The sequence below is a fragment of the Carassius gibelio genome, chromosome B20 (assembly GCF_023724105.1).
Source record: "Carassius gibelio isolate Cgi1373 ecotype wild population from Czech Republic chromosome B20, carGib1.2-hapl.c, whole genome shotgun sequence".
NCBI lineage: Eukaryota > Metazoa > Chordata > Actinopteri > Cypriniformes > Cyprinidae > Carassius > Carassius gibelio.
Window position 1 is genome coordinate 7,709,401 of NC_068415.1, and position 14,281 is coordinate 7,723,681.

At 36.9% G+C, this 14,281-nt stretch overlaps 1 protein-coding gene across 4 annotated transcripts in view; it reads right to left on the bottom strand.

Annotated features, from left to right (window-relative positions):
* Window positions 1-14,281, bottom strand: part of adgrg6 (adhesion G protein-coupled receptor G6) — a 42,245-nt gene that overhangs the window by 5,421 nt on the left and 22,543 nt on the right. For 2 of the 4 annotated variants that reach the window (XM_052585691.1, XM_052585692.1), the window contains 19 exons: window positions 11,235-11,323; window positions 11,047-11,099; window positions 10,916-10,957; window positions 10,663-10,802; window positions 10,191-10,305; window positions 9,945-10,033; window positions 9,665-9,866; window positions 9,250-9,415; window positions 8,291-8,425; window positions 8,144-8,161; window positions 7,313-7,432; window positions 7,008-7,059; window positions 6,793-6,899; window positions 6,143-6,270; window positions 5,114-5,382; window positions 4,876-4,975; window positions 4,484-4,767; window positions 3,029-3,130; window positions 2,224-2,376 (listed from right to left, as the gene is read on the bottom strand). In XM_052585691.1, the coding sequence (XP_052441651.1) occupies window positions 2,224-2,376; window positions 3,029-3,130; window positions 4,484-4,767; window positions 4,876-4,975; window positions 5,114-5,382; window positions 6,143-6,270; window positions 6,793-6,899; window positions 7,008-7,059; window positions 7,313-7,432; window positions 8,144-8,161; window positions 8,291-8,425; window positions 9,250-9,415; window positions 9,665-9,866; window positions 9,945-10,033; window positions 10,191-10,305; window positions 10,663-10,802; window positions 10,916-10,957; window positions 11,047-11,099; window positions 11,235-11,323 (2,364 nt within the window). The remainder of the gene's footprint in view (window positions 1-2,223; window positions 2,377-3,028; window positions 3,131-4,483; window positions 4,768-4,875; window positions 4,976-5,113; window positions 5,383-6,142; window positions 6,271-6,792; window positions 6,900-7,007; window positions 7,060-7,312; window positions 7,433-8,143; window positions 8,162-8,290; window positions 8,426-9,249; window positions 9,416-9,664; window positions 9,867-9,944; window positions 10,034-10,190; window positions 10,306-10,662; window positions 10,803-10,915; window positions 10,958-11,046; window positions 11,100-11,234; window positions 11,324-14,281) is intronic. The other 2 variants (XM_052585694.1, XM_052585693.1) reach the window with 1 other exon arrangement.

The window sequence follows — 14,281 nt, forward strand, 5'->3', positions numbered from 1 at the left end:
TAAACTAATAAAAACAAAGGGTGTCAATATAATAGCAACTTTTTTCACAATACATAATGTGTACCGTAATAATGACAAAAAAAATAGACATTTAAAAAATCAACAACAACAAAAAACATTAATTTGCCTATTAAAAATAGAAAAAAGTGAAAAATTCTAAATTCTTTAATATACTATGATTAATTTAATTACTTTCACTATAAAAAAAACAATATCAATTAATTGTACTGTTAATTAAATGTACAATTCAAAATAAACGTTTTGTTTCCATAATATTTATGTGTAATATGTGTATATATTATGTATATATAAATACACACACATATAGTATGCATTTAAAAAATTGTTACATGTATTCACATGTACATATTATCATTCATTTATATATATATAATATAAATATATATATACATATATACTTAATATATAAACATATTTATCTTAAGTACAGTAGATACATGCATGTATGTGAATTTATATATACATAATAAATATACGCAGTACAAAAACATATCATTTGTAAACAAAAACGTTTATTTTGGATTTAATAAAATCACAATAAAAATACAAAATAGAGTTTGCTATACTATGTGAACGTTTGCCTTTTTTAGATAAATTATGGAATTTTGCTCTATTCAGTGTAACTAACAGCACAGTATTCCCTTAATCTCAGCATATATGCAAACATAAGTCTACTACTCCTAAATGTCTAAGTATTTCACAATGACACATCTGCTGTGCATGACAGCATCTCTGATGTTAAGTGCATTATTAGTGTCAAGTGCAAATAATCTATCCTCTGCATGGCCAGCATGTAGGGGATGAAGTATTTACTGTGTATGGTTTTACACATTTTAGTGTCAGCAGTGCAAGCTGGGTATTTTCTCCTGTGGGAACATTAACACTGCCAAACGAAAAAAGAACAAAACAAAGAAGACAAATAAAAACAGCCCACCATGAGAAACATTAGTCTCAAACAGAGTGCAAATGACATTCAGAACTCCTAAAAGACACTAAAGCTTGTCAATGTCTAATAAAAGACTGGCTGAGAGTTAAGTCTATAACCTATTTATAAATATTTATTTGGGTTGAGGTGTTTCCTAGTATTACACCATTGTGCTAGCAACTTTTTTTTGCTATAATTTAATTGACAATGACAACCAGCAGCAGTGTGTTTTCTAGTTCTAGAATGTCACTCCACAACTTGGATTCAATCCAACAGGCAACTATTCCACCATGAAACATCACAACAGATACCAATTTTTTCCAAAAAGGTAATGTCATATTAAGGGCCAAATAGAGGCATTTATGCGTTAAGAGTGAGTTAGACTAGTTATTACATCTAGGGCCGCTGGATTGATTTCAGTCTATCCCAAAAGGGGAAGCTGATCACATGAACAGAGGAAAGCAGTGTGAACTCAAGCTGGTTTGCGTGTTTTACCTCAGGATGTCTCTCCATGGCATTATTGCAGGGTACTGTCTATACCACAAACATAAATACAGACACAGAGCACCACTGAGTCCCGACGTACAGTCACACAAATAGTAACACAGTTTAGCAGTGCACAAAATAACACAAGGCATGAAAGGCCATATCCTTACTAAAAATAGTCAAGCATTACACATCAAAGCAAAACCTTACTCAGAACATGCTAACGAAGCTCTATTTTTGGTATCAAATAGCAGTTTTAATCCTAACCCTTTGATGCATGATGTTTGTTAAAGTGTTAAAGTGGACAAATTTTTAAAGGCTATTTTTAATCATTCATTTACACTACTGATCAAACGTTTGGGGTTGGTAAGATGAATTTCAAAAGAAACTCTTATGCATACCAAGACTGCATTTATTTTAACTGAATTAAAAAACGGTGAAGCAATATTCTGAAATAATATTACAATCTTTTCTATTAGTATTAAACTATAAAAATCAATCTAATTCTTCAATGGTGCACAGTAAAATTTATGTAATAATAAATATATTTTTGTCTATCATACTGGACACGAAGTATTATTAAGAGCATATTAGGATTCAGTTGATCTATTTATTAATTCTGAAACCATATTTTTGTAGGTTATTAGTTTTAAAAAGTGACAGATTTCACTTATATATTGACAGTTCTTGTGCTTTTACCCTTGTTTTAATGTAATAGTTTATGCATCAAAGGGTTAATGTAAACCAACAACTGTGGCCAATACAATCCACATCATTACTTTTTTGTTTACCTGTATTACTGTGCCTGGCAAAGGGGTTTAGTGTGGCTTTGGCTTTAGACGTCCAGTTGGCTGTAGTGGAGCCAAATGAACTGGAGGAGAGGGATTTTCCCAGGTTATCGGAACTCACTTTCTTGGTATTATTAGTGGCAGTTTTGCTCCAGTCTGCAAAATATAGTTAAATGTTATTCATACCAGTTAGCCAGGTGAATCCCATGCATAACAATACAGAACAAAACAAACCCAGGAAGTTCAGATAATATTCTGCAATTCCATCTTAAATTCAGGACAGACAACTTTCTAAAGGAAAGTTGTACGGGACGGGCATTCGAAAAATAAGCTACTACACATTTCATTTTATCAGATTTAACTGTAAGTAAAGACCAGCTAAGGCATTTTATGGTCCTACATTTTATTAAGAATAGTTCAGTGATACTTGGGGCATAAAAGTCTCTAGAGCTGGGCTTTACTGAAACACATATTTTGAGTGCAACAAAAGTCTCAGGAATTCAGCACCTAAAGATGTAATCACAGCACAATCCAATATACCTATGAAAAAGAAATGATATAAAAAATATGGCAAAAAATGAAAAAGTATAAGCACAAATGCAATGTGCAAAAGGAGAAGTATACTGTACAGTGCTCCAGCATTCAAACAACTAATTTAGGCTAAATCATGTTAGGCATTACTTCATGGAATGTGACTGAATATATGATTCTTCTTCTGTATTGTTTCCTGACACATGGTAGATGACCAAAAAATCCCCCAAAAACATAATTCATTCAAAATATCAGTAATAATACAGACTAAATTTACCTGAGTTATCTGCCGAGCGGAACTTTCCACAGCACAAGTACCTCCTCCATTGATTTTGTACATTTTCTTTCAGAGCACAGTGGAACACAAATATGAATAATCCTGTTGGAAAAAAATAATAATAATTACACTCCTTAATCTTTCCTGATTACAAACCCACATTTTAAATGAGTGGTTATATTTCATGTTTAACAAGCAATCAACAATATCAAATCGCATACACAACTACACAATTACAAACCAGACCCCCTACACTGGCCGAAATAGCGTTAAAGGTCCCTGGTTCGATTGCGGGTTTAGAGCTGTAATCTGGCCTCAAAAGTTAGGCCCGACAGGACCCGAGCCCGACAGGTTTCGGCCCGAGCCTGACAAGTAAATTTTGATTGACAGCTTTTTAAAAGCCATAACCCGTTTACAGCCCGACATTATTCAAATGTGCGCGCACACATAGCTCTTTTGCCTTTTGTCAAGTATGAGTCAGTTATACATGTTTTAACATAATTTATTCATAACTAACGTAGACTAGACCACTTGGAAATTGGAATAAAGAAATAAAATAAGTCCTCTGTAACATCGTAACATCTCAGCACTCTAAATAGGCATAGGCTATAAAATAGATCAACACACCAATAAAAACTAGTTTTTTTTTTTACAAATTAAATTAAGATAATTTTTTTATTAAGATGGGTATTTGGCAATAACGAAATTAAGATAAAGGCTTCGCCGGATTTGCTTCCCCACTAGCAGCTGACATTTAATAAAAGAATAATGCCAACATTAGCGTATATACTCTGTCCACATTATGCATTTAAGACTCGATTAATATTTATCATTTGAAAAACCTTTACTCACAGAGATTAGTCTAGGTCTACATGTTTTTGTGGAGGAAAATTAATGAATCCACTGTAGATGTCTTCAGCGCATTCCTGTGTTCACTGATGGTGCGTCATTATTCACTCATTATTTTCATTATAAACATGGTCAAAACTTTTCCACACCTCAGACTTTGCTTTAGTTTCTGGTGCAACCAAAACGTAATCACCAGAGGCAAGCCTCTGTTTCACCTACTCAGCATCTATTTTCACATTTTTCTCACGCTAATCGAAAAACACATCACATGACCGCTCGTTCACCTCGCAAACCGGAGCACAAGCCCAAGCCTGGCCCGAGCCCGCGTAAGATGATATAAATTAAGCCCGAACCCGACCGAACCGGGCAAAGATCTTCAGCTCTACCCGGGTTTCGGCAAAGTCTGGTGCTACAAGCAGCTTTTCAATGATTAACTCTTAAGGTAAAATTGGGATTTACCCTTGACAGATAAGTATTTAAGAAGGTACAATACTTAATGTAAAAATAGGAAACAAATAACATGAAAGATATCATCACCACCATCATATGATTCCATGGAGTCTTTAAATGTACAGGATAATGAAAATATAAATGACAAAAACCAACCCTGTAGGGAGTTGAAAATGGAGAAGAGGTACATGAAGGCCAAGCTGACTGGACCCCAGGCGAAAAAAGCAAAGCCCCAGGTCATTCCCAGCAAGAAAGTCAGGCTGACCACACTACGCAGGTTACGTAGGATCTCCTCTCGAAGTGTTCGATTGCTCCGTTTGCCGTTACGACCGCAGATTTGGATCATGACCACGATGAACATGGCAACATTCATCAGGAATATCATGGAAAAGTAGCCCACGCATGTCACGTAGAATACAACCGGACTACGAATCCAACAGCTACAGAAGGAAAGAGCAGGAAAACCAACAGAATAAGGAATTGAAACAGGCTACTTCTTTCACAGATGTCAAATAATGATCAGTTTGAATTTCTTCGACCAAACTTACAATTCGGTGCCCTGTCCAGTCTCTCCTTTTCCATAATAGTTTTTTCCATAAGAATTCTTGCCCACAGCCAACACAATGCCAACAATTGAAGCAGGGACACCTGAAAATGCAGTCAGATCTTCTTACTGTTATGTTCAACACTTCTTTAAGAGTGGTCTTATAGTATATTGAACACTGAATACAAAAAATAAATGGCCAACAACTACCAAAGGGAAAAACTAATTAATGTAGCACTTACCCCATCCAACGAGGCAAAACTTGAGGATGTATCGCCGTATGTAGGTGTTGAAGACCTTGACCAAGGCAATATACATGTGGATGGACTCCAAGCCCATCCATGTGAAGGAAGTGAGAAGGAAAAAGTGCAGAAAAACAGCCACCGTCACACACAATCCCTCAATCTCGTATGAGGCCAACCAGCCATCCAGAAGAAACACCATGTTGAGGAAGAGCAATGACGTGCTGAGATTCATCAGGATCTTAGAGGGATAGTCCCGCCGCAGCTTCCTATAGATTTATATCAATGAAAACAATGAGACTTTCCAAATCCAATGCACCTTACACTATACACTATATTACACATTACACTATAATTTCCAAGTTTGTGATTTTTACGTTTTTTTTTTTTTTCAAATTTTCCAAAAAATACATGCTCACCGAGGCTGCATTTAACTGTTCAAAAATACAGTAAAACAGCAATTTAAAATACATTTTCTTGACCACCAAATCAGCATTTTAGAATGATTTATCAAGTATTGTGTGACACTGAAACTGATGAAAGTTTTGCTTTGTCATACCAATAATAAATTACATTTGAGAATATATTAAAGTAGAAAGTTCTTCTTATTATTATCAAAGCTGAAAATAATAAATAATTGTGCTGATTAATATTTTCTGGGAAATCATGCAACTATTTATTTAGGAATACATCTTCAAAAGAACAGTGTTTTCTATTTTATTTGTAACTTTCGATCAATTTAATATGTCCTTAATTTTTTCCCCAAATCAGAATCATTGGATGCTAGTAACAAGCATCCCAATTTTATGGTAAATAATAAGTGCTTGAAGAAGATGGGTGCAGCCTAAACTGGACATTGAGTTGGGCAGAGCTGAAGACATTCTTTGAGAAAATATCGGAATTTTAATAGTTGTATTATTTCACAATGTATAATTAAAACACTTAAAAAAAAATGTGGGTATTTCCGTTACAAAGAGGCATAGATCAAAGCAAAGCATCTTTTCTAGTCAGATGCTGAAGGGCACTCACTCAAAAGCGATGTACGTGAGAAGTGTTGCTGCAGAAAAAATGGCTGAAATGCCACAGCCAATGTAGGTAATGAAAGTGAGAACCCTGTTGTTCTTCTCATCTATCTGTGCAGAAGCTCCAGAGATGTCCTAAAGAAGAGCAAGTAAGGTGAATCAGTTATAACACAGATCAGAGATGCAAGAGTCACATTAGTGTTTAGTTATCAGTGGCAATTCTTGAAATATGAAAAACCAGTCCATAGATAAGGATGCATTTCCTCAATAAACAAATGCTACACAAAGAAATGTAATAATAGTTGAAAAGCTGTTTTATTCTATTATTTGTTGTTATATTGTTCCTGTGAATAAATCATTTCTACAATGCCACTGAAATCTTTTGCATAATGCTACATTTAAATGACTCACTGGTGCAACATGAACAAATTGCACCTAATAATATAAGCGTGCGAAGTCTTGATAGCTTCAGTTCCACATTACAGCGAAGCCTCTTAATTTACTATTTGCCAACTATCTGGTCCTGTCTGTTTCAGGGATGGTTAGCCACTCTAGATGACATATCCAACGCATCAACATTGCTTCAGTCTGCCATATTGGCTTAGTACATGAAACCGCTCTGTTGGGCCATTTTGTTGCCAATCCCACAAATCTCACCATTAGAATGCCAAAGTGTGTGAGGTGATTACACAAGCAGACGGTCCTGTTGCTGTTGGACTCCGGACTGACCTCGCAACCTTCACTGTTCCAGCCCCCTGTGCTATCTAATGGAGACAAATGGATATTATATGAATTTTGTAAGTCTATACGTACAGCCTCGTATGGGACTGTTTTAATGCTTTAACAGTGGCCAAATAAATCATTTATTTTACCCTCATTTTGGAGGTTGAAATCCCAAAATACACAAAGACGCTTTGGATCTCTCTGGAGGACAGACAGACACATTAAGATGTGTTAGACACCATTGTTCCAGTTAGCTTGGACAAATCATTTTTTGGAAGAAAATGACTGGTTTGAAAGCTCACTGATGGGAAGGTTAAACTAATAAAATGAAGGGCTACTGTAATTACTCCCCAAAATATATCACTGAAACCCTAGTTTCTTCAAAAAAACAAACAGTAACCAAAACTGGTACTACAGTAAATCACATTTTCAATAAATCAAAAAAGCTGAATACCTGGTACTCCAGATGGGCAATCTCTATTCTGACAGGATCCTGCAGGTTTTTGATTGTGAAGTTGCCAACACTGCTAGCCACCACATAGCTGTTCAAGGACATGCCGTTACTTTGCTGATCCTGTAAAGACATGAAACAGATTGTCAGGGCAAATCTGCTCGTCTTAGTTTTAGGGAGAGTCAGGCACATACAAATTATACCTCAAGTTTTGTAAGTATGGGCAGAATATTTCACTTTTGTTAGCTATTAGTAAGTGACCAAAGATGCATTCAAGGAATAAGAAACATATCGTTAGATACACGTTAATTAAAATCCACCACATACAGTTCACATGTTTGGGAATTATTTTTTCAATATTTCTTTACTAAGTTTTAATAATCGTATCAAGGTTGCTTTTTTTTGATCACAGTGGAATAAAAACAGTTAAATATTATTATAATTAAAAAGAGCTGATTTATTACATTTTAAAATGTCATTTACTTCTGTGATGGTCACTCCAGTCTTCAGTGTCACATGGTATTTCAGAAATAAGTCTAATATAGGTGCTTAGGAAACCGTAATAGACTTTTTCAGTATTCTTTAAAAAATATGTTTTAAAAGAACAGCTTTTATTAAAAATATCAATATTTAGTAATAATGCAAAAGACTAACCTTTGATCAATTTAACACATTCTTGCTTAATAAAATGATTCATTTCTTTAAAAAAAATCTTGACCCCAAATAAGTCTGAATGGTAGTGTATGTTACGCAGTTTAATGCACAATTTAAAGTTTATTCGGAGAAGTTAGTTTACTCAGCACATAGAAAACGTCCAGAGATTCATTACCGTACCATGAATGATCCAAAGTGCTATTAACAAAAATATCAATGAGAATTGTCAATATTACATTGTTTTACAGTCCTATAAATAGAGCTTTTTTTATGAGAATAATTAATTTAGATAAAAATATACAATATAAAAAGCTGGTTCATTCTCACCTGAAAGAGTCCTGTCTTGCTGAAGAACATGAAGTTTATTCTGGACACTTTCAGTGAATTACTCAAGTTCTGCAGTAGTGTTGGAGGCAGAGTGACCACAGCCAAAGCATTCTGGGCTTCTGACTCAAAATCAATCTGAGGAGAAAAAGTGACTTATATTATATGACAATGTGTGTATTAAGGGTATAAGAGCTATGTTGTAACTGCATTTGTAGAGGTAACGGCGCCCTCTGCCAGAATTAAGTGGTAATGAATCCAGGTAGACTCAGGTTGAAGAATCAATGATGCACTCTTGGAGATGTAAAATTGGTTAACTTAAGACTGCACTGAAATGGGATCTAAACGGGATAATCTAAACTGTTGGTAAGCTAATTTGTATTTTTTATTCTTGAAAATCCCTTAAATAGTTTCAATGATTGAGTTCAACTTCGACTATAAACGTACAAAATGGCCCAAAAAAACAACAATTTAAACTTGAGTATGCTAAAAATACAGAAAATACACTTAAATACTTGCAAAAATATACATTCTGACACTCATGCCCAGAGAAGAGAGAAATGTGTCATTGTCTGAGTCACTCTCAAACGGTACCATGTTGCTTTTTCCTCCCACTACTTTCCAGGAAACGTTGGCTCTTAATCAATGGGTGCAACCTCTGGGCACGGACCATACACGTCACCTCTCATTACACTGCTTTAATTGCTAAAGATTACTTTAAAACTGTCCTGCTAAAATGTTTGGGCAGCCAAAATTACAGCTAAAATGTTCGGGCAGCCTTCCTGAGGAAGTCTTAAGCAAATTTTGCGTGCAGTACATGTTCAAATATACACGCATAACCAGAAATAGACCCCATCAAACAAAACAAATAAAATAAAAAAACACCCTTGTATAAAGACATGTCAAATGTCACATCAAAAGACATGTAGCAGAGAGGTGGACATTTTTTGATGGACGTTTACCTGAGGCTCCGTTGTGTTTGTGGCTATAAATGCACTGAAAGTGGTCCCGTTGAAATTGCTGATGTTTAGAGCAGAAACTCCAACAGCCAGATTTTTGGATGAGATGGTTAGTAAGGGTCCATCGAACTCAATCTTCTGTACCATTTTATCCACTGCTCTGAGAGCTCTGACCATGTCGAAACAAAAACAAGAGGCTCAAATGAGAAGATTACAAAACTTCCAGACTGAACACACAAGAAGGCCCTTCACTGAAACTGAAAACATTTGGACGGTAATATTCAGACATTTCTGAGAGATTCAAGCAATATAGTGTAAAAATGTAATGCTTTGTTTTCAAATCAAATGTACTGAGAATACTGTTATGTTGAAGCATATGTTGCCATTTAAAACCATAAATACAGGTAATATCACATACGTGTCTGAGGATTCCTTTTGAGCGGCCTTTGAGCTGATCATGACATTGGATATGATAGTGACCACAGTGCTGGCCAGGGTGGCGTTGATTTTGGCTACGTTCACAAGCTCATTGACCTTGAAGACAACCTGTGTCACCTCCTCGTTAGAGAGCTCATTATTGCTGATGTCAGCGAGCTGCACAGCCACTTCCATAGCATTCTCTGAACGGATTCAAAATAAGAATGATTCAATTTGGTTTCGATTTCAGAGGAATGTGTGCAGTGTGGATCAGAACCTACCTTGTGAAACTGAAATGCTTGTTATGTTAGTGCAGTTTCCACGGTCCGGGAGGGTCCAATATGATGTATAATTATACTGGCTAATCATACTAAAGAGTGGAAAAAACAAAGGCAAAGAATTTAATAGACTGTTTGTTTTAACACGTCTGCTACAATATGATCACTGGCTGTAACTACTTCAATTAATAATTAATTCCCATTTGCATCTAGATGCTAGATTGCATCTAGCTATCAGCATTTACTCACCAAGTCCTGGATGCGTTTTGCTCTTTGTAAGGGAAACAGGGGACGTACTGGGTGACAGTGGGTCTGCTCTCTGGCCATCTGTAGTGGAATGGGAACTCCTCGGCCTGGCAGTTTTCTGAGGTAAAACGAACACAGAAACTAAATTAAAAGGATTCACTTCTAAACGTTTCTTTATAGAGGAGCCATGCTTCTGAAAATGTCCATCCTTCCTTGAAAGGTGTACTGAATACATTAAAAAGTTTTACTCTGAAGACATGAATAATCCTTGAAAATATGTTTAAAATCACATTATGACTTTGCCGACTAAAACCTGCTTGCTTGATGCTGCAAGGTATCAGCATTCAAGAAAAACACCATATCATATTTTAAAAATGGGATCACAATAATTAGTAAGGGTTTACATGAATGCTTTTTCTTTAGCCGTTTACAAGTACAGGGCTACTGAAATTGAACAATATGGAGCATGCCATACCCATTAAGTTCACAGTCACACCGTCCAATATCAAGCCATTGCCGATTGCAGGGGCACTTCTCAATATGTCTTCAATCTCTGCTTCTGCCAGACTTACATCTGTGGTATTCTTATACACCAGCAGGGCCATGTAGGTTTGGCTGAGAAGAATGCAACATCACATCATATCTTTTAGACATCAGAAAACCAAATATTGTGACACATAGTCACTATTACAAGGTTACAAAATAGTTACAGTCTGCAAATGTTTTACCGTATATCTGTGGCCCTTGAGAGAACAGTGCTAGGTTGGAGACTGAAAAAGGGATGAGAGTATGATTGCAAATATTCATAATTAAAAAAAGAGATGTTTATTTACACTTTAAACTTAAAAAAGAATCCTACCTGACACTATCAACATAAACTCTGTAGATCCAGTTTTGAAATGTTTGATTGAGCTGTAAAAATCACAGAAATTGATTAGTAAGCAGTAACATGTTTACAAATAATTACAAATTTATAAAATTATCAGTTATCTTAATATCCATTAATGGGTTTTTAAAACAAATGTATATATATATATATATGTGTACCCATTGAGATATCATCGTCTTGGCATCCCTGTCTGCAGTGTTTGCTTGCTCATCAATAACCACTAAGGATATTCTGTAGAAAATATCCTCTGGAAAAGGAGAAGATGGTACTTTTTTAATTATCAGTTGAAACACACTTTGCTTAATTCACTTTTATTTCTGTGTTGCATAGCAGTAGATATGTAATAGTAATAAAATATATATCTTAGTAATTAGCAATTTTGAAACAAATGTGCTCTCAAGCTCTCAAGCTTCTAAATCAAATCGCTCCAAAGTGTTGTAAAAATTAATTCAGTATAGTAGATCTGGCAGTAAAAAAAAACTAGTTTTGAGATCTACTGCTATGCTGCACTTCTATCACAAGATGGCTCTCATGTATCTTGAGTTGTTAGTGCTGCACTACTTTATAATGCATTAACTACACCATGCCAAGGCTTTTCTTAGGAGACTCCTAATATTATGTAAAAAACTTATTTCCACAAATTGAAAATATAAGAGAGCTTTCTTAGATAACACACTGTATTTTCACTCTACACCCTAGGTAGTCTCTCAAAATCATCAGAGTGTAAACTACTAAAAGTGAGGCTGAACAGTTCAATGTAAAATTAATAATTAAATAAAGCAGTCTCCTAAGAAGAAAGAATGATACAAATCTGGATAATTACAAAAGACCTATCTTCTAAATTTGAGTGAGCGAGTAATAGCCAGTACATGAAAAGTGCTGAAACACAATGATTGTCAGAACTGGCTATTGTTAATCTTACTACTTCTAGTAAATCACAAGGAATCAAAAACAATTAATTTGCACATCGAGAAGACTGATTTGCCCCCAAAATTGAACAACCTTCATTCTACGATCACTTGCTAAGAAAGTCAAGATTCAGCAATAAAAGAAACTATCTCTCTTTCTAAGGTCTAGATTGTTATTGGAAAACATACTGTTCCCGGTTGAAAGTCCACACAGACATGTAATATGAAAGGGAGCTTTACATGGACATGTGGCCAGTTCATGAGGCTCTGTAGTGGTCCCATTGGTGGCACTAGTATGCACAGATCCAAAACCTGTGCTGACTGCAGTGGTTGGGGTGTCGACTGTGCCATTTGTGCGGACAAGAGACTGGCCATCAATAGCTAGAGACGGATGCGTCTCGCTATCTGCGGTGGCGGGCTGAACAACGAGCACATTGTGGCCATGGCTGGAGGGGTTTGCTGATTCATTCTTGGCCCAAAATGGCCACTTTGTTGTTGAGGAGTGGACATGTTTAGTGTCCAGCAGGTCTTCGCTGTGGCTGCTTGAGATACCCATTGATTTGTTTGGTTGGATGACTGAAATGGAGGCAAGTTCTGATGGCGTGCTACTTGTAAAGGTGGAAAACCGATGAAAAGCAGGGTCTGGTGGGGACTGAGATGACAGATCTGCACCAGTCATAGTCATTTGCAAAGGAGCATGAGTGGGCAGCATGTTCGCTGACAATGATTCAAATGTGTGCATGTCTGTTCTAAGCAATTCATTACCTTGAAAAGTGTTTGAATGTCTTATAGTGGTCACGTGTGCAAAATTACTATGATAATCAACAGAGTCACGTGTACTGTTTTTGTTAAATGACTTAGAGCCTTCTGAGGCATTTAGAAAAGATGTTGTGTTGAGAAGCCATGTGGTAGTTGTGACTTCAACGTAATTGTGCACTGGACTTACTCGACCATATGCACCAGAAATAACAAATCCGTCATGATAAACCTCTCCTTCAGACTGAGAAGGAAGGACATGGCCAGGCTCTATGAAGTTAGAAATGTCCATTGTCTCTGATTGATACCTGGATTTGGTTTCATAAGGTGAGGCCTCATCTGGTCCACTCTTACTTATTGAATTGAACAAAATAGAGGGAAATATTGCAGTTGATGAAATTTGAGAACTCTCCCAATTGGATTTGAAGTAGTCCGACCATGCTGACGTGACCATGCCATGTTCTGAGCCAAAGTCAACAATTTTATGGGAGGGCAAACTGAATGTGGGTGACACATCTATCTTCTCCACTTTCTTTTGGGAATCTGAGATAAGGGGTGAAGACTGAGCACCTCTCCATTCATCTGTCAGGCCCACCACAGAACCGTTTGGTAATTCCGAACTTGCGCTGACAGAAATATGAGGCATATGTGACAATTCCCTCAGATCAACCTCTGAAGGATTAACATCGCCTTGCCTACTTAAGCCTCTGAAAACTGTCTCTGGCAATCTGATTACACGCGATGGCTCCAGCGCCAGAGGTGAATCTAATTTGGACAGTCTGCCCACTATTGACGTAGAAATGCTGCTTGTGATGTCTGGATACGCAGTGAGAACACTGCGAGTTGGGAATTGGCTGGAGTCAACAGCTTGAGGGTTTTCAGAGAGGATGAATTGATTGTTCATTGAGGGTAAAACCAGGTCAGCATTGTTTTTGGCATCCGAGATAAAGAGACTTTGGGCTGAGCCAGGTGTCAGAGATGGGAAAACATCAGTGTGAGGCCAAGAAGACAACAGACTCGGTCTGATGGCCTCTGTCATTAAGGAGTCACTTTGAACCCCTGCAGAAGGCATTGAATTTAGGGGCTCAATAAGAGTGGCAGCACTGTGGGTTGAATCCATAAGCAGTCCAGGCACCAGCTCGACACTATGAGAAGAAGTGAGAGAGGAGATAACAAGTGTCTCTGTTGTGAGGGAATAGCTGCCTTGCAGAACGAGAGAGCTCGCTGCCAAAGGCTCTATGAGTAAAACAGTTTGATCAGGGAGATTGTTGAAAGAGCTCTGTTGGAGGGTTGATGAAAAATAGGAAGGGGTAGTATCAGTAAGACTGTACTCATGTATAACCGCTGTGTGCTCAACGGTGGAATTTTTCTGACTGTGTTGCGCATCTTTAAAAGTGTCCTCATTGGCAGTTGCCTCTGAGAGGCCCCAAGGCACAGTGCTTGTTAGCTTTACATCCACAAGTTGTGTGGGCAACCGCTCTGGCCATGCTGCTGTTTGATCAGAGAGACTCTTGAGCTCAGGCTGGATCATTTGCACACCT